This window comes from Plecotus auritus (genome assembly GCF_963455305.1).
Source record: "Plecotus auritus genome assembly, chromosome: 7".
Classification (NCBI taxonomy): Eukaryota; Metazoa; Chordata; class Mammalia; order Chiroptera; family Vespertilionidae; genus Plecotus; species Plecotus auritus.
In genome coordinates, this window is record NC_137774.1 from 101452491 (window position 1) to 101474011 (window position 21521).

The 21521-nt window shown below is 36.7% G+C and overlaps 1 protein-coding gene across 2 annotated transcripts in view; it reads right to left on the minus strand.

Annotated features, from left to right (window-relative positions):
* SRFBP1 (serum response factor binding protein 1) overlaps positions 1 to 21521 on the minus strand; it is a 63430-nt gene that overhangs the window by 16047 nt on the left and 25862 nt on the right. For both annotated transcript variants that reach the window (XM_080682088.1, XM_080682089.1), the window contains one exon: positions 7974 to 8045. In XM_080682088.1, coding sequence (XP_080538214.1) covers positions 7974 to 8045 — 72 coding nt within the window. The remainder of the gene's footprint in view (positions 1 to 7973; positions 8046 to 21521) is intronic.

Consider the following 21521-nt stretch of genomic DNA (forward strand, 5'->3'; position numbering starts at 1 on the left):
AATGAGAACCAAAGGTGGGTGCTGTGGGGAGCCAATGGCTGCCTAGGAGGTGGAGCTTTTAATGCATACTGGCATAGGACCGACAAATCAGAACCAAAGGTGGGTGCTGTGGGGAACCAATGGCTGCCTAGGAGGCAGAGCTTCTGATGCTGACTGGCATAGGAACCGACCAATGAGAACGAAATCTGGGTGCTGTGGGGAGCCAATGGCTGTCTAGGAGGCAGAGCTTTTGACGCTGACTGGCATAGGAACCAAACAATGAGAACCAAATCTGGGTGCTGTGGGGAGCCAATGGCTGCCTAGGAGGTGGAGCTTTTGACACTGATTAGCATAGGAACCGACCAATGAGAACCAAATCTGGGTGCTGTGGGGAGCCAATGGCTGCCTAGGAGGTGAAACTTTTGACACTGGCATAGGAACTGACAAATCAGAACCAAATTGGCCAGCAGAGGAGGGCAGCTGGGGGCGACATCAGGCCTGCAGGAGAGGGCAGTTAGGGGTGATCAGGCTGGCAGGCAGAAGCAGTTAGGGGCAATCAGGCAGGCAGGCAGGTGAGCAGTTAGGAGCCAGTGGTCCCAGATTGTGAGAGGGATGTCTGACTGCCGGTTTAGGCCTGATCCCTGGGATCAGACCTAAAATGGCAGTCGGACATCCCGCAAGGGGTCCCCAATTGGAGAGGGTGCAGGCTGAGTTGAGGGAATCCCACCTCCGTGCACGAATTTCATGCACTGGGCCTCTAGTATATAATAAAAGGCTAATATGCAAATCAACCGAACTGCAGAATGACTGGTCGCTATAACACGCATTGGCCACCAGGGGCAGACGCTCAATGCAGGAGTTGCCCCCTAGTTATTAGTGCAATCCCACAGCAGGGGTGCCACTCAGCTGGCGAGTGCAGTGGCAGTGGTGGGAGGTAAGGAGTGAGGGGTCCTGGACTGCAAGAGCAATGTCTGACGGCTGGCTTGGACATCCCCTGAAGGGTCCCTGACTGCGAGAGGGCGCAGGCCAGGCTGAGGGACCCCCCACACCCCCGCTCCAGTGCCTCTAGTCTACATATATTAGAAGAATGGAAAGGTACAGATATGACATGGAGGAAGAACGAGATAGAAATCCTTACAGATCACAGCAAGAAGTCAACAGCTTATGCTTAAAAGTAATCAACTTAAGTTGAAAGTGGGGAAAAACTAATAAAGACCTGTCATTTTCACAGAAAATCTTGTAGAAGTATTTGACTCTTATATCCAGTGGTAGGCAAGCTGGCCAGTTCTCACCTGTTGCCTATCTTTTAAAATAATGTTTTATGGGAACGCAGCCCCATAAATTCATTATACAACTAACCATATGCACTCCAGGGCCCCTGCCCTTCTTTCAGGTTCCACTGGAAAAGAAGACACTGCAGCAACAACTATTTATTTGTAACTACTTTCTTCAGTATATTTCCTGTAGCAACAAAAAATTTGTTTCGTTTCAAAGATAATGTCCAACATATGAACATCTGTATTTGTAAAATAGGCAAATTAGAAAGTGACTATTCTCATCACATGGGTTAATTTCACATGTTTTTAGATAAAAAATTCTGGGAATCCTAATAGATTTTGACTAAATGTATTCACGTAGAATTGCTCAAAACATCTACTACTGGCTTTGACAACTTGCTAAAAGCTTTGATAAATTGGGTATTTTTCTTTCCAGAGTTAGCTACAACTTTCCATCTTAGTTATAAAAAGTTTTAGAAGAGTAGTGGTAATACCTGCATGTCTGGTGTTGACTCTAGGTAAATACTGTTTTGTTAAGAATCATTTTATCACCGAGTTCATTTACCAATGTTATTTCTCTGCCCTGAAAAATATCCTACAGTGACTTAATGATCCAAATTCTGTAAATTCTATGTTTTTTAAAGGCTCTAGAATAGCACTCACCAACTGGTGGTCTGTGAGGTCCGAAAGGTTGGTGACCGCTGCACTAGAATAAGTTTTAAATTTTACAATTATCTATTAATTTAATAAATGAAGATGTTATTCTTATTTATGTCTAATAGGTAATCTTGAAATCAAGTCAAGACAGTATAATTGTTAAATAAAATCTTTGGTCTGTGTTCCCTTTACAAATTCTTATTAAAATTTATATTTAAACAAGTAAATAAATGGTTTTTAATGGCTTTTTGAAGAATAAAGTTAAAGAAAGGTTTAAAGTATTAATTTCACATTTTTTTACTTAGAAGAAATAAGTTCATTTAAATGATTGCTGAAAGTACAAAATTGGTATTTTTAACTTTCTTTAAATAAACCATTTAAGAACTACATGTATCAAAGTCAGGTTTCTGAATTCAGTCCAGTATGAGAAGTTGTTGAGAAACAAGTTTTCTTCCAAATTATTTGAGATAACTTTTTCTCATTTTGTGACCCAACTACAAACCCCTTTCAACCTTTTTGGGAAAGAGATCAAATATAAACATTTAAAAAAAGAGGCTTATGAAACAAGTGGGATCAGGCTCCCACACCTTTGGTCATGCTTTGGGACTCTGATGCAATTTGTTTAAAGCACTAGGCTAAGTGTAGGAGCTCACAAGAATAAGCAAGCAGCCCCTGCCTTAAGACTTCCTTTCTCTCTCTTTAATTTCTCTCCGGTCCATCCTCCTTCCTCACTTATATCCTCCTTCTTTATATTTACTCATATTTATATTTGCATTTATATAAACATGACTTATTATGTGAAGGTATGGTCTTGAAGACAAACCATCTTTGGTTTATGATCTTGCACTAATTTAAAAGATTAAGACAAATGCACAAATAACAATTCCAAGGCAGAATGTGATAAACTTCATAGGAGAGACAGAAAATGCTATGGAAGTTTGCAGAAAATTTTCAAATAGAGTCATACATCTTAAATTTAAATAAATTTATTTTTCAGCTAAAAGGCTAAGTAAGTAGTCTGTGAGCAAATAGTTTTTACACCTGCATGAAAGTCCTCACAATATTGTGGGGTATGAAAGAAACCACAGGTTTCCTTATTTAAAGTTGACACGATGTTTGCCATGGAAAATTCTCAGGAAACTGTGGTTTAACGCACCTCCAGTTTCTTCCATTTCAAATAAATTAAATAAAAAAGGGAAAACACCTAATTTTTAATGGAAAATTTTTATTTTGGCATATGGCTATTTATTGTGAGCACAAAGCATTTGGTGTTCAATTTTGAAAACCATTTTGAGAATGTACATATGAATATAAACAACAATCTAAAAATGCAAAAGCTCTCTCTCTCTTTTTAATATATTTTTATTGATTTCAGAGAGGAAGGAAGAGGGAGAGATAGAAACATCCATGATGAGAGAGAATCATGCATTGGCTGCCTCGTGCAAGTCCCCCACTGGGGTCAAGCCCACAACCTGGACATGTGCCCCTGACTGGAATCAAACCTAGGACCTTTCCGTTTGCAGATCGACGCTCTATTCACTGAGCCAAACCGGCCAGGGCTGCTAAAGCTCTCTTACATGCACTGTACATTCCTTTGAAAATATGCCTAAAACAAAGTGATTTTAAATGAACTGGTAGAGGTAGACTGCTAGTAGCAGTACTTTTAATTGGATTTAATTTCAATTCTGTGTTTTACCTAAAGATATAAATCAACACTTTAATATTTGTGCTTACTAAAGAGAAACAGTCAATTCAGATGGATTCTAAGAACTATGGCAAACTAAGGTTTAGAGCTCACATTTAAGAAGACCTTTCTGCATTCGTTGAATTCATAATCCCTATGATACCATGATTCAAAAATACAGTCTTATACATATGGAAACTTATTCCATCCTTTTGTCCTAAATTTTCATTCTGTAGGCCAAAAACTGAGAAACCTGGGTTTAGACCTTGGACCTGCCATTTCCTATTATCTGACTGTAGGAATATTTTTTACCTTTCTGAGCCCATGGTCTCATCTGTTAAATGGGATTATCATCATCTTCCCTGAGAAAGCTAGCATATATAAAGCACCCAATGAGCCAGGCAACTGGTATTCATGTTAACAAGTATTACTTTGCTGCCTCTTATCCTATAGTTGTTTACTGTAACTGTCTTTTATTTCTATTGGATTACATCATCCTTTAGAAAAGCTGTTGTATATATACACAATAGAATACTATATGGCTGTAAAAAAGAAAGACCTCTTACCCTTTGCAACGGCATGGACAGACCTGGAGCTTATTTTGCTAAGTGAAATGAGCCAGTCAGAGAAAGACAAATACCATATGATCTCCCTTACATGTGGCATCTAAGGAACAAAATAAACTGGCAAACAAAATAGATCCAGAGGTATGGATACACAGAACAGACTGACAGATCTCTGAGGGGAGGGGGCAGTGGAATGGATAAAATAAGGTGAAGAGATTAGTTACAGAAGGTATATGCAGAGCTCATGGACACAGACAACAGTGTGATGAAGGCCAGGGGGTGGGGAGGGCTGGGTAGAGGTGGGCAAAGCAGAGCAAGGAGGGGCAGAATGGAGGACATCTGTAATAGTGTCAATAAAAAAAAATATTGTCTCTATTCCCTTCATATCTTCCACAGTGCCAATTGCTATGCATGCAACAGATGTTTTGAATTGAGACGCTCCTGAAATTCTGGCAACAGCTGTCTGGAAATGTCAGCGTTCCAGTCCCTAAACTCTCTAGCTTTAAACTCTCATCACATACATATTAACTGGCTACTTAACCTTTGTACCCCGTTCCCTTGATTTGAAAAATAAAGACATTACTATTATTACCCCCCCCCCACACACACACATGAATACTTTCTCTATGAGATCACTGTTTTACGGTGTTTTAAGATCAATTAAGATAAGAATGCATAAGGAGAAATTGTGCAAGCTGTAAGATATTCCGGAAATTAGTTTGTTCTGGTCTATTCTGATGGTCACATAACCTCAAATGTACAGAGCTCTATGTAACAGACTTATTTTCTATTTGGTCATCTTCCACTGAGCTCCCTTCCTATAGCAAATCTATATATATAAAAGCCTAAGTGGCCGACCTGACGCATACTGACAACCAGGGGGCAGATGCTCAACGCAGGAGTGGAAACAATAGGCAGGGAAACATGGAACAGATGGATGAATCTCAAAGGGAAGGGGGGAGAGGGGATGGCGCGAAGAGATTAACCAAAGATCTTATATGCATACTAGAGGCCCGGTGCACAAATTCGGGTCCCTCGGCCTGGCCTGCAGGGATCGGGCTGAAACTGGCTCTCCGACATCCCACTATGTCAGTGGTCAGCAAACTGCAGCTCGCGAGCCATGGTTTGCCATTCTGTTGACTAATGAGTTTGCTGACCATTGGGATAGGGGCTTAATCACAAGGAACAACAACAGCCTGTAATTATTGGAATCGAGAGTCTAGGTCAGTGATCGGCAAACTCAGTCAACAGAATGGCAAACTGTGGTTCATGAGCTGCATGTGGCTCGCGAGCTGCAGTTTACCGACCACTGCCCTATGTGAATTACTATTACAAATCTCAGGACTACATATACAAATTAATTTACTATTACAAAATAATGATAAGGTAATACAGACATTGGTTTTTCATTTTTAATTTAAATGATATTTTAAACACTGGAAGGCTGAACAAAGGGCTGTAAATGGAAGACAGGTGATAATCTAAAAAACTGATTTTACACATACTACACATACATTAACTGATGTTAACTTTCCAAAGGAAAAACAATCTGGCTGAGAAGTTAAAAAAAAAAAAGACACAGGATATTTTATTTCGGATTATTTTCAAGTTAAAGTTATGTAATAAATATTGCCAAGTGTTACTGTTAGAGTTTAGATAAAAACATAACATTATTAAGGAACTAAAAATAAATTGCTTTTTACTCTTAACACAAATTAAACATTAATGAAATACCTTTAGAACTTAGCAACCAAAAAGTTTAAAAAATTTACCCTGGTAAAAATCTTAAATTGTGTATTTTTTAAAACTCTCAAGAGGAAGCAAAAATATATACTGCCATATTTTTATACAATTACCACTATTCTATTTAAGATGTCATTATTTTGTGTGAGATATAGACCAAACCACAAGTTTAAAGCTATAACAAAACTAAGTTTTACCTGCTCTTTTATGAATGAATTCTATAAAATAATATCTACTGAAAAATCATAGTAGTATAAAATAAAGAGGCTATTGTAAAATCATGCTCAATACTTTGGTGTTGCTTCTCTGACAAGGACAATGATGGCAACAAGTCCTTATTCTCCTCAAATAAATAAAACCATTTTCTATTCTGGACTTCTTCTAATAAAATGCTTTAACATATCTAACACCAATTAATTATAGAGAAGTCTGTGCAAGTCTACATAAATGTAGAATAAGAGTATATTTTTCCTTAAGGCTAGAATAGACAACCTGACATTTATAGTTGGTGATTCCAATATATTTCTCTCAGCAATCAATAAAACAGGAAGAAAATCAGTAAAGATATAAATCAACTGAACAACATCAACTCTCAGTTTGACCTAAGACAGTGGTTGGCAAACCGCAGGCTCGCGAGCCACATGTGGCTCTTTGGCCCCTTGAGTGTGGCTCAGACTCTGGCTGAATCTATTTTGAAGAAATGGCGTTAGAGGAAGTTTAAGTTTAAAAAATTTGGCTCTCAAAAGAAATTACAATTGTTGTACTGTTGCTATTTGGCTCTGTTGACTAATGAGTTTGCCGACCACTGACCTAAGACATTTATAGGACACTGATCCCAATAGAATATATATTGTTTTCAAGTGCACATAAAACAGTCTCCAAGATAACAAATAATGAAGGTAAAATAATAAAAACCACAAAAAGTATGCTCATGTATCATAAAGAAAACAGTAACAAAGATATACCTGAGAAAATCAACCAAAGATCTTGTATGCATATTTGCATACATAACCCATGAAAGCAGACAGTGGAGTGGGCTGGAGGGGGTTGATGAGGGGAAAAAGGGGATATATGTAATATTTTCAACAATAAAAATTTTAAAAAGAGAGATATACCTGGAAAATCCCCTATTTGCTCAGAGATTAAAGAATAAAGTTCTAATTAAGCCATCAGTTAAAGATAAAATTTCAGAGGAAATTCAAAACATTTTGAACTATAAAATGAAAATATATCAAATACATGAGATGTAGCTAAAGTGGTGCTTAGATAGAAACTTATAGCATTAAATGCTTACATTAGAAAACAAGGTATAAAATCAGTAATTTAAGCTTCCACATTCAGAAACTAAAAAAAGAGCAAAGTAAGTACAAATGCAAGAAAAAACAAATAATATAGAGTAGAGCAAAAGTCAATGAAAGCAAAACAGAAAAACAATGTAGAAAATCAATCAACCCAAAATCTGTTCTCAGGTAGGAATTCTCTTAATTGTAGTCAGCAAAATGAGCAGAAATATAAAAAGGCAAATAGTAAAGAAGAAGCAGGAGTTGCAAATCCAAGAAGCAGAACAACTGGATGAAAGTCCTAACTGTACTGCGTAACAGTAGTATAACCTTAATCATCTCACTTCATTCTCTCAGTTCTTCTCATTTGTAAAAGGGGGTTTAAAAAAATCATTCATAGGGTGAATGGCAGGGGTTAAGGGAAATATTCATGGAAATTATTTGGAAAGAATAAAAATAACTATTCTTGTTTGAATTAGTAAGATTGACAAACTGTTATCGAACACATAAATATCATATTAAGTTATGTCAACATTTAACATGTCTAACATCAATTAATTGTAGAGAAGTCAGTGCCTTTAAGGACCTTGAAGGTATGATAACACAGCAAAAAAATTCATAAATTGCTATAAAGTATTTTTTGGTGGCAATAATGAAGGTCAAGGGGGAAAAATTCATTATATACTAATAATACCTGGCTTCTTCATAAGTTTTCTCATAAAGGAAAAAAGTAAAAAATATAAATAAGGAACTTTAAAAAAATATATATAACCCACTGCAGATATACCTTTTTGCAGATTTTTTCAAAATTGATATCATCACCAAGAGCAGATTTAGTTACTATGTCAGGTTTCAATTCCTATAAAAAATAAAACAAAGTAATTTTAGTTATGAATCTAATTTTAAACTGTCATTATCATTATAAGATAAATTTCTTCCTCTGTTTTGCTCTTAAGAAATCTGATGTTAAGTACATTTTCAACTTTTAGAAGATAACAACTTCTATCACACAGTAAGAAATGACCATGCTAAGAAAAAAAGTCACAGCAAAATGAGTTTAAAAGCTAATCATTCTACAACAATTATATTCTATGAAAGCTAGAACATTCAATGTGCTATAAAATTCCAGGATAAAAACATTTCCTTAATAAGATTAAAATAATTCAAAATGTTAATTTAAGAATTATTACATTTACAGAAATTTTTACTTATTTTAATGACATTGGCAATTTCATCAATTTATAGAGAAATGTAGAGATTTATTGAGAAATATCTAATTTTAATTAATTTTAAAAATCTTAATTTAATTTATAAATGAAGATATGTTCCAAGTGACTGATACCCCAGTAAAATACCTGAAACCGTGCATAGTGCCAAATCCTATACACATACTATATTTTTTCCTATACATACACTAGAGGCCTGGTGCACGAATACATGCACGGGTGGGGTCCCTCAGCCTGGCTGAAGATTGGGGCCAATTGGGGTTGTCTTGCCCAGTCCCCATCGGGGTCAATTGGGGGAGGTACCACAGGAAGTTGGCTGTGGGAGCACACTGAGTATCTGTCCCCTGGTGGTCAGTGTGCATTATAGCAGCCGGTCAACCGGTTGTTTGGTCTACCGGTAGTAATGGTTGCTTAGGCTTTTATATATATAGGTGCCTCTGATAAAGATTAATTTATAAATAAGGCACAATAAGAGATTAACAACAATTAGAGTACAATAATGATAAAACTGAATTATAACAATGTACTATAATAAAAGTTATGTAACTATGATCTCTCTCTCAAAATACCTTACTGGACTGTACTTACGTTTTCACTTAAAAGAAGCACTTTATGACGTCTCTTTGGCATCTCTGAAGTGCCAGCATCACTACTCTTGCACTTTTGGGCCATTATTTAGTAAAATAAAGATCACTTGAATACAAGCACTGTGATACCATGACAGTCAATCTGATAAACACAGATGGCTACTAAGTGACTAACAGGTGGGTAACATATACAATGTGGATACACTGGACAAAGAGATGGTTCACATCCTGGGTGGGACACAGCAGGACAATGCGGGATTGCACCATGCTACTCATAGAGGTGCACAATTTAAAACGTATTAACTGTTTATTTCTGGAACTTTCCACTTAATATTTCAGACTGCAACTGACTGTGGGTAACAGAAGCTGAGGATAAGGGAAGAACACTATACACTAATTCATAACTGTATCACCAGTGGTATTGGTATGTTTCCAACCAAACTATTTTATATCGGGCTATGGAGAGGGATACTGTATCAAAATAAAAATAACTTGAAGGTAGTGACCATATAGACATTTTAAATTCCAACAGGTTCTCATTAAGGTTGGGCTTTTAATTTAATAAAATATAAAACCTGCTTGTATTTTCCAAAATGTGATGAAACTAAAATATGATGTTTAGATTAGGAGGGGTTAATCCCTAATACAAAGAATTACAAGGTGCCAAGAAAAGTCTGGATTCTTGGAGATTTTTTTTTAATTTTTTTTTTTTTTTTTTGGTCTTCTGAAAAATGAGGCAAGAAATGCATTTCTCTGAAATAAAAAATCTGAAATACGTGAGTTATTGACATCTAAATCTTCATGTTTTCCCCCAGATAGGAATTGCATTATGGTTATCCTTTAGTAACAATAAAAACCTTATTTCCTAAATATTGTTCTACTGTTTGTTAAATACACTTCTACCAGATGGAACTTTAATAGGTTACACTTTGTCATCATATTCCCAAGAAATTAAAAAACAAGAACAAAACCCCCCAATAACCTTTGTCTTCTTCCTTCACCTATTCCTGTGTTCTTCGTTGCAATTAATGGCATCTCCAGCCTTTGCTGCTCAGATTAGACAGCTCAGGCATCTGATACTGTGTGCCTCATATTTCTGTTATACTCTCATTCCCCTCCTTGCTTTTTTTGCTGTTGTGTCTGTTGAATTTTGTTCCCTCCTTTCGATTACCATTATCTTAACCATAGGCTCAGGACTCCTATACTTCTTCTAGGGGGTCTCATATACCATCCATTCATTGTTACACAGAATCCCTTAAATACATCCAACCTCAGTATCTTTGGTAAACTGTCTGCTTTAAATTTTTTTATTTGTGAACTGCCTTTCTCTATCTGACCACCTACCTTTCTCACTCCCTCTCCTCCCCCCCAATCAAAAGCTATCCACATTTCAATGCTTGCTTGCTAAATACCACTAAAATGAGACAGAACTTCTTAGAAAAAAATGGCTGACCACAGATCTGAGGCAGGAAAAATATAAGCCCTGCAATATTTTGTTATGACAGAAAAGGAAGGAATAATAGGGTTCTCTCTCACATACGCTAACCTTTAAAGGGATACCATTGGTCAAATTTGGGTGTGATAGAAGAATAATGACAATGACTACATAATTTTTTACTCAAATGAGAATCCATTTGAGAATGAAAGGAGGCACTATTAAAAATTATGCTGGGACACAAGTTATGAATGGGAGAATTGCAAGAAAATGTGGTCATGTGGTAACTCTAATTATAACACTTATTAATTCCTCTTATCTCCAAATGCTCTTTATTTTCTCTTAAACCCATTTCAAGCAGGCTTCTGCTCCAATTACTCCAACTAACATCATTCTTGTAAAAAAATGTCACCAACAATATCCATGTTGCAAAATCTAATGAACAGATCTCAGTCCTCTTCTTATTCAACATAGCAGCAGCATCTGCCTCTTCCCTTCCTTGGCCTGTTATCACTTTTTCACAGGTTAATTCCTTTTTTCTATTTGATATACTTTCTTTGTATGACTTTCAGGACCCATACTCTTGGTTTTCCTTCCTTAGCCTCCTTTGCTAGTTCTTCCTCTTCTTTATAGCTTAATAGTTGACTAGAATTCTATCCTTGGTACTCTTCACCATTATCTAATACTACCTTAGTGATTTCATTTAGTCTTATGATTTTAAATATCATGTACAAGTTAACAACTCCCCAAAGTCTCTTATCTCTAGCCCAGTACTGTCTTCTGCACTCACATTAAACTGACTCCTTCACATCATCACTCCTAACCCTTCCTACTCTGCTCTAATTTTCCATAGCATATCATCTACTAACATACTATTCTATAACAAATGAGTAATATGCTAATTAACTGGACGTCCTTCCGGGTGTCATTCTGGACGAAGCCAGGGCAGGAGGGAAGCAGCCGGTTCTGGGTGCCTGCTGGCGGCTGGAGGGAAGCCTGGGTCCCGGGTGCCAGAGGGAAGCCAGTGCCGGCAGCCAGGGGAAGGAAGGCCTACTCTTGCACGAATTTTCATGCATGGGGCCTCTAGTTACTATATTGTCTTCCCCAATTCCTCCCAAATATCAGAACACTGTAAATTTCTGTTTCTCAGGTGTATCTTAAGTACCCAGAAAAGCTCATGACGTTTGACAAATTGTTCAAGAATACTTGTTGAAAGAATGGATACTGAGGTTATTTTCATTTATTAGGTAGTATAAATTGTTAAATTGAATACTTCAGTTATCTCATATTAGTAGAGCATAAGCTAGACCTGCTAGTAAACACTGTCCCTGTTCAGGAACTATTATAGAGAGTACATTTAATAACTATATCTTTCATTAATTTAATTTTCTAAAGTAAAACAAAATTTTTAATATTGTCATGTGGAGATATGAATCTAAATCACTATCAAACCTAATGCAACACTTCATGTAGGGAAAACTAGTAAAATAATCTAAAAATGTTTTGTATTTTCAAATTCTGTTCACGTGTCCATCTCATTCATTAGACTCTAAGCTTCTCAAAGAAAGCATCATATTAATCTCTAAATTTCTATAAACTAACAGAGTACTTGGTAAACAAAGTACAGACCTAATAGATTTTCGTTGAGCTGAAATAAAGTGCTTTGGATGGCTCTCAGATGACATGATAAAAGTATGTGAACTTTTCTGGCAAATTACAGGACTAAATAACATCTGGTAAAACTTTTGTTTTTTGAAACCTACAATACTAACTAAAATAGTAAGAATGATTTCAGCTCTGGTCTAAAGTTACAACGTAACACAGACAATGACGGTGAACAGGGGTGTATAATAAATCTCCAAAAGACCTCTGTTCAGGATTTCTCCATACCGAATAGTTTTGACATAATTTTTCAAAATGGCATTGAAGTCAATTGCTATCTTAAGTAATATTTCATCTATGCCAGTTACATGAGTAAAAGACTAAAGAGATTCAAAATCGTTTTAAAAATTATTAAACTAGTACCATGCTAAGAACAATGATATTGCATCTTAGTGGTACAAAAACAGTATCAACCCAACTTGTTAAAATTTTCAAGAAATGACAGAAGTGGCTTTATTTTTCTTTGCTTTTATAATTATACCCTTCTACATCTTAAAAGTCATCAATGCTAATTTTACTTCAATAAATTCATTACAGGTGATATTTCAACAACATGGTTTTGATCTGCACAGGTTCATGTACAAGCAATTTTTTCAATAAATATAGTCAGCTCTCCACAACCCAGGGTTTTGCATCTACAGAATCAACCAACCATGGATCAAAACTGATCGCAGCTTGGAATCTGCAAATGCAGAGAGCCAACTGTATGCATTGCTCTATGCCAGTGGTCGGCAAACTCATTAGTCAACAGAGCCAAATATCAACAGTACAACGATTGAAATTTCTTTTGAGAGCCAAATTTTTTAAACTTAAACTTCTTCTAATGCCACTTCAAAATAGACTCACACAAGCCGTGGTAATTTGTGGAAGAGACACAATCAAGGGGCCAAAGAGCCGCATGTGGCTCGTGAGCTGAGGTTTGCCGACCACTGCTCTATGCCGTTCTATATAACAAACCTAAGCATCCACAGATTTTGGTATCTGGTGGGTGAGTGTCGTGTGTGTGTGTGTGTGTGTGTGTGTGTGTGTGTGCGTGTGCGCGCCTGGTGAGTCAGAGACTGTGTGTGCGTGTGTCTGACGAGAGAGAGAGAGAGAGAGAGAGAGAGAGAGAGAGAGAGAGAGAGAGAGAGAGATTGTGTGTGTATGTCCTGGAACTAATCCTGAGGGACAGCTGTAGTTCAGTTTTGGGGGGAGTCAAAAGTTACCCTGCTTTTCCACTGAGCAGGGTGACAAAGATGCTGTTCAAGAGTCAACTGTATTTAAAATTCAAATTCTTAAACCTGAAATGGAAACTTAAAAGAATCTCAAGCATTATTATTAAATGATTAATAGGAAAAAAGGAACTAAGAAATCTGCAAACAATTGACAGAAATTTATCTTTACTTTGATTAGCAAAATTTAATGTGAAGCATGTTACTAAATAGCCATCTAAAATCCAGAACACTGGGCACGGTATAAAAAGACAACCAAAAAGAGTACAGTTTATAATGTGCAAATGACCTGACATCATAACACAAAAAAAGATATAATATGGTAGATTGTTAAAAACTGATATATGTATGAAGACAAAATAGGCAAGATAGTTTCTGTTTAGTTCTCAATAGTGGGAATAATAAAAAGATAACCCAAATACTAGGGTTCCCTTCTCAATTTGCACAAACCTCCCACCCATATGATATTTGTCACTAGGTATGAATCCTCATGCATCTATCCTGCCTCCCCCAACAAAAGCTCTGTTTTAGAGGTTGATCAAGGGTTTGACAATGATCCATTCTGGCTTTGTAAGAATATGTGAGAGGTGATAGTGAAAGCCATGTGGTTACCAGAGAAAGTTAGAGAAACTTAAAAACTGGAATGTACAAAGTATGTGTAGGCATATAAAGTTGACTGTATTATGTAGATAAAAATGGGGATGAGAGACAAAGTTGATCAGGATGAGAAGAACTAACTGATGAATTAGCTTTTACTACCCACGAGGAATTAGACTCCATCTGGTAGACAATAGAAAGGTAATTTAGGTTCTTGAACAAAAGAGTAATATATAAAACAAAGTAGGTTTACTATTAGGAAATTTTACTAGTGTCAGGTTTTGCTGGCAGCCAGTTAAAGAATTACTAAATGTCTACAAACAGTACTGTCTCACTTTAGTTCCAAGTTGACTTTCATGTTTAAAGCTGAATCTTCATATTCTAAAAACTAAACTGCAATGCATCTTTCAACTATAAATTATTTTCATCAAGCTATGAGAAATTATTGATGTGAGCAAAAGCTAAAAAACAATGTGTGAAATTCAATAGTCCAAAGATGTGCATTACATCTAAAAGTAGATATTAACTAAGCATAAACATAATCAAATAATTTCATCAAATGAAGCTGCAAAACCCTCTTGGCATTATATAGTCCTATCTCTCACAGTAGAAATACCTTTTAGAAAATAGGACAAAACAAAAAGAGTTTAACTCAAGTGATTAAACCCGATAACATTTTTTTATGCCAAATAAAAACATCTAAACTGTTCTTGGAACTTCATGAAATTACTCACTTCTGAATGTTCAAAGAGGCAAGCAGAGAAATGAGATGCAGCAATTACATCAGCCTGAAGGTTCTACTTAGAGCACTTCTGCAATTCGAAGAAATAAATCAGGGTAGACAGCTTTTTCTTTTCCTTTTAGACTGTCTTCTAACAAAATGCCTGGCCTCGGGAAGAAAAGTTTACTATTTTATAAATATATAGAGAGTAAATAAAATACTTAAAACTATTTTACTTTTGTCTTCCCAATAACATGTTAAGAATAAAATAGAGGAGGTGAGATCTATACAGTTATTATTTTTGTTATTAGTCAGTATATCAAATAAAAGAGGACACAAATACAGCTTTACTTGAATATTTTTATTTTTAATACTATATCTATCTATCTATCTATCTATCTATCTATCTATCTATCTATCTATCTATCTATGCAGTATTTGCAAGTTTAATTTTCCTTGCCCAGCATCAAAGAGCTAAAGGGGGGTGGGGAGGAAGCACTTCAGCCCTAACCAGTTTGGCTCAGTGGATAGAGCGTCAGCCTGCGGACTCAAGGGTCCCAGGTTCGATTCCGGTCAAGGGCATATATCTTGGTTGGGGGCACATCCCCAGAGGGGAGTGTGCAGGATGCAGCTGATCGATGTTTCTCTCTCATCGAAGTTTCTAACTCTCTATCCCTCTCCCTTCCTCTCTGTAAAAAATCAATAAAATATATTTTTTAAAAAAAGCACTTCAAACTTAATAAACAATTACATAAGCCCAAAGAACATTTTTTTCCACTTCAGTAAATTACCTAGGAAATTCATCAAAAGGCCTTAGGAAAATTGTATTAGGTGATTGAGTCAGTCTTTCCCTATAATATTGGAATTATAACTAAGATATAGGGATGTGCTACATAGGATTTAGGAACATGTTAAAAGACAGTGAGTGGTTTTTAACTGAAAAAATAAAGGATAATCTTTAAAATCTCAAGGAAGTCAAACTATTTATTACAGCTCGAATTCCTTTAAGTAGTTTCTCTAGAACTTCCAATGTCAAGGACAAAATAAAATGTATACTTGTCTTTTTTAAAAATTTATTTTTATTGTTGAGGGTATTACAGATGTACCCCATTTCCCCACCCTTTCTTCCCTTCCATCCAGCTTCCACTCCACCCCATGCCTTTGCTCCTCTCTTTCTCTCTTTCCCTCCCTCCCTCCCTCCCTCCCTCCTCCCTCCCTCCCTCCCTCTCTCTCTACTTGATTTCAGAGAGGAAGGGAGAGGGAGAGATAGAAACATCAATGATGAGAGAGAATCATCACACTGGGGATTGAGCCTGGAACCTGGTATATGCCCTGACCAGAAATCCAACTGTGACCTCCTGGATCATGGGTCAGTGCTCAACCACTGAGCCACACAGGGGAGACTACCAAAGCTTTTTAATCTACTCATCTACTGATGGGCATTTGGGCTGTTCTAGATCTTAGCTATTGTAAATAACACTGCTATGAACATAGAGGTACATTTATACTCTCTGATTGATGTTTCGGGATTCTTAGGATATATTCCCAGAAGTGGGATGGATGTTCCATTTATTATTTTTTGAAGACTCCCCATGCTGTTTTCTACAGTGGCTGTACCAGACTGAATTACCAATAGCAGTGTACTAGGGTACCCTTTTCCCCATATCCTCGCCAGCACTACTTTGTTCATTTATTAATGATAGTCATTCTGGGAAGTGTGAGGTGGCACCCCATTATGGTTTTAATTTGTATCTTTCTGACGATTAGTGATATTGAGCATTTGTTCATATGTCTCTTGGCTATTTGTATGTCCTCTTTGGAGAAATGTCTATTCAGGTCTTGTACCTATTTTCAAATTAGATTGTTTGTCTTCTTTTTGTTGAGTTATATGAGTACTTTATACATTTTGGAAATTAACCCCTTATCAGATGTATCATTGGCGAATATGTTCTCCTATGCAGTGGGATCCCTTTCATTTTGTGGATGGTTTCTTTTCCTGTGCAGAAACCTTTTAGTTTGATGTAGTCCCATTTGTTTATTTTTTCCTTTTGTTTCTCTTGCCCTAAGAGAGAGATATTAGTGAAAATTCTGCTACGTGAGAAGTCCGAGATTTTACTGCCTCTGTTTTCTTCTAAGATTTTTAGGGTCCAGTTTTCTCAACACCATTTTCTTGAAGAGACTGTCTTTACTCCATTGTATGCTCTTGCTTCCTTTGTCAAACAATAATCGACCACATTGGCATGGGTCAATTTCTGGAGTCTCTATTCTGTTCCATTGATTTATATGCCTGTTCTTGTGCTAGTGCCAGGCTGTTTTGAATACAATGGCTTTGTAGTATAGTTTGATATACAGTATTGTGATTTTTCCAACTTTGTTCTTCTTTCTCAAAATAGCTGGTGGAGTCTTTTTTGGTTCCATATAAGTTTTTGGAATATTTGTTCTAGATCTGTGAAATATGCTAATGATATTTTAATAGGAATTGTGTTGAATCTATAGATTTCTTTGAACAGTACAGACCTCTTAATGATGTTAATTCTTCCAAACCACGAACACAGTATAAGTATCCACTTATTTTGTATCTTCCTCTATTACTTTTCTCAATGTCCTATACTTTTCTAAGTACAAGTCTTTTACATCCTTGCTTAAGTTTATTCCTAGGTATCTCACTCTCTTTTTTATTTTTTATTTTTTTTGCAATGGTATAGTAAATGCCTTTTTTTTTTTTTTTTTTAGTTTCTCTTTCTGAGAGTTCATTATTGTTTTATAAAAGTGACATCAATTTCCAGATATTAATTTTGTATCCTGCTACTTTGCCAAATTTGTTTATTAAATTTAGTAGCTTTTTGGTGGCACCTTTAGGGTTTTCTATGTTCAATATCATGTCATCTGCAAATAATGAGTTTAACTTCCTCCTTTCCAATTTGGATGCCTTTTATTTTTTCTTCTTGTCTTATTCCTGTGGCTACGACTTCCAGTACTATGTTGAATAAGAATGGTGAAAGCAGACAACCCTATCTTATTCCTTTTTTTTAAGGGAATTACTTTTAGTTCTTCCCACTGAACATATCTCCACGTGCTAATAATAGCTTCAAGAGCCTATATCAATTAATACTAGAATCATGTTACACTCAAATTTGTTTAAAATATTATACCAAATGCAGCACGGAATGAAAATGCTCAGAAACCTAATCATAGCTAGCTACTAATTCATGGTACCTCAGGAATTGATAATTTTGATATTTAGCTTCCAGATATTATTTCTAAATGTTAAATGCATAAACAAAATCCTTTATAGATAACCAGGTATTCTATCTTTAGGAAGGCCCAAATATTCTAATTATGTCAAATTATAAACAAATTCGATTTTGTCCCCAAGAGGCAATGATGATAAATCATTTCATTACTTTTACTTTTCACTTAATAATGAGCATTAAATTTATAATGCAAAAGCACATTTCATTTTTTTTCTTTTAGAAAAAGCACATCTCTTTATAACACCTAACTATTCTTTTTTTTTAAAATGTATTTTATTGATATTTTACAGAGAGGAAGGGAGAGGGATAGAGAGCTAGAAACATCGATGAGAGAGAAACATCGATCAGCTGCCTCCTGCACACCTCCCACTGGGGATGTGCCCGCAACCAAGGTACATGCCCCTGACCGGAATCGAACCCGGGACCCTTCAGTCTGCAGGCTGACACTCTATCCACTGAGCCAAACCGGTTTCGGCACACCTAACTATTCTTGATAAAATTGAGCACTTAACACTTAAAAGTAAGAGAGGTTAGGTTTGTAGAATATTAAGAATATGAGCTACTGATTCAGACAGATTTGTACTGCATCCTGGCTTTAGCTACACTCTAGTAGTATAACTTTGGGCAAAGCAATTAATTTGTAAATCCCTAGTTTATACATCAGTAAAATGAGGCTAAATAGGAGCCTTGAAAAAATACTATGAAGATTATAGATAATATAGGGGTTGGCAAAGTAGGTGTACAGTTGTATGTGGAACAGTTTATTCTTGTATTACTATTTATTCTTGTATTATTTTTCATGTGAACAATTGTAAATCTACTTTCACCCACTCCTGTATACGTATGCTATAGCAGAGAACCTGGCACAGAGTAGGTGCGCAGTAATTAATAACTAAAATTACTATTAAATTGTTTATTAGTACGCTTTTACATCTGAAATTGAGCTTCCTAGTGCTATAAATAACATATAAGTCTGGGATGTGAAGTTGTTGCATTAAACAGTATCTTTGCTATGTAACTGGGATTCACTTAAAGATTATCAAGGAACTCATATCAATTTGGTAAATCAGTAACATTAATGTTTTTCATTTAACTGTCTCCTTTTCCAGGAAACCGTCCCTGATTATTAGCTAGCAGCAACCGCTTACTCTTTTAAAATTTTCAAAGCACCTCTCATAACTTAGTCTGCTCTTAAAAGTGTGCATACCAGCCCTTCTCTGATAGTATAATACTTTTGCAGAGCAAGAACAATGAATTACATTGCGTATTACATTCCATAAAGATAGGCTTAATGGATGTCTCCTTAGTGCATGGAAAAAGTAATTCAGTCATTGCTTCCTATCAGTTATCTCCCCTCCAATCAATCCTCCACTCTCCTTCAAATTTATCTTTCTAGAAAATACATATGACTACTTAAAAACCTTTCATCGTCCATATTTCCTAAAGGCTTTAAATGGTAATCTCATCTATCATTAAGACACTATCTTTAACCTTTTGGTCCTCTATCCATTCCATATTCCAGCCATGATATTGACTACTGAAGAAATACTTGGTAAATGGATGCTTTATGCCAATTAGTACACTAAGCACTGGAGATAAAAAGACAACATTCTACCCTCAAAAGAGGAGACATTTAAAGAAATAAATGTACTTCAATGTGCTAAATATTGTAAAAGTACTGAACAGCTCTTCCAAATCACACCAAGTACTTTCAGATCTGTATACTTTCTTCTCGGTGTGCTCTACTTACCTAGACTGCCTTTTCCAAAGCAGAATCATATGTATTTTTCAAGTTCCAACCCAGTGCTTCCCATTCTGTAAGGTCTCCCCTAAAACCTGTCAATTAACAAATCCCTTCTCTATGTTCCTGAAACTCTGATTATATTATCAGTATAGTATCTATCACAGAGAGACTCATATGCTTATTTCCCACAGAATAGTATGTTCCCTGGCAGCAGAAATCTATTCATCTATAAACATAGGATGTTCTAAATTATAATTTATTTAACTAGCCTGAACATATAACATGGAATTTGTAATAGCTATTCTTGAGATTCAAGTCTTTTTTTAAATTTGTAGTTTTTCTTTTTCTTTTCTGGTTGCAAATTTTATGAATCTTAAGAGATATATGATCATTAATAAACTAGTATGCTATCTTAGATAGTGAATAACAGAATTATTAATGATAACTAAAACCCACAAGTTCTATTTTAATATATTGAGTTTCACCAGAAATTAAGAATTAAAGTAAAGATCTCTCCATACTTTCTTACCTTAATATACCTTTTGAAGGGTTTGGTTAGTTTTTATACAGAAGGGCAAGAATATAAGTAAAGTATACATTTTCACTGTAAACTGCCAAAGAACCATTTTTATAATTTAATAGCAGGTAGAAACCATGGAATAAACTTCATATTTAAGGAAAAAAATAGAACACTATTGAGTTTCTCTTGTTGTCACAAGATATTAATACTTTGAGTAGCAAAATGCTAACATTAGCTATTCTAACATACGGTGGGTGGGGGAGAATGCATGGTTTCCATTATAACAGAAATAAAACAATCCTATCCTAATAAAAGAGTAATATGCAGATTGACCATCATTGCAACACACAAGATGGCCACCCCTATGTGGACACAAGATGGCCGCCACAAGATGGCCAGCAGGGGAGGGCAGTTGGGAGGGACCAGGCCTGCAAGGGAGGGCAGTTGGAGGTGACAAGGCCTGCAGGGGAGGGCAGCTTGGGGGGACCAGGCCTGCAGGGGAGGGCAGCTGGGGGGAACCGGGCCTGCAGGGGAGGGCAGCTGGGGGTGAACCAAGCCTGCAGGGGAGGGCAGTTAAGGGTGACCAGGCCTGCAGGAGAGGGCAGTTAGGGGTGACCAGGCCTGCAGAGGAGGGCAGATGGGGGGACCAGGCCTGAAGGGGAGGGCAGTTGGGGGCAACCAGGCCTGCAGGGGAGCAGTTAGGCGTTGATTAGGCTGGCAGGAGAGTGGTTAAGGGGTGATCAGGCTGGCAGGCAGAAGCAGTTAGGGGCAATCAGGCAGGCAGGCAGGCAGGCGAGCGGTTGGGAACCAGCAGACCTGGATTGTGAGAGGGATGTCCGACTGCCCTCGAGGGGTCCCAGATTGGAGAGGGTGCAGCCTGGGCTGAGGGACACCTCCCACCCCATGCACGAATTTCGTGCACCAGGCCTCTAGTGTAAAATATGTGGGCATGTTATTGAGTATAAATGTTTATTTATTTATATTTTTAATTTGTTTCAGAGAGAGAAAATGACAGGGAGAGACTGAAACATTGATGAGAGAGAAACTGATTGGCTGCCCCCTGCATACCCTTTCCTGGGGATGGAACCCAAAGCCTGGGCATATGTCCTGACCAGAAATCGAACTGGTGAACTCCTGGTAACTTCCTGGTGCATGGGCCAATGCTCAACCAACTGAGCCACACAGGCTGGGCATGAATATAAACGTTTAAAAATAATGTGTCTCTGTTTAATCTCAAATTCAGGTGACATCCCAGTTGAATAAAAAGGAAAAGCCCATTTTCTAGACCAGTTATTTATTGTTCTTATTGCTGCCTACTCTAGGACTCTATGTCTCCCATTGTGTGTTTCAAACAAACTATGTTGTAATATTTGCCTCT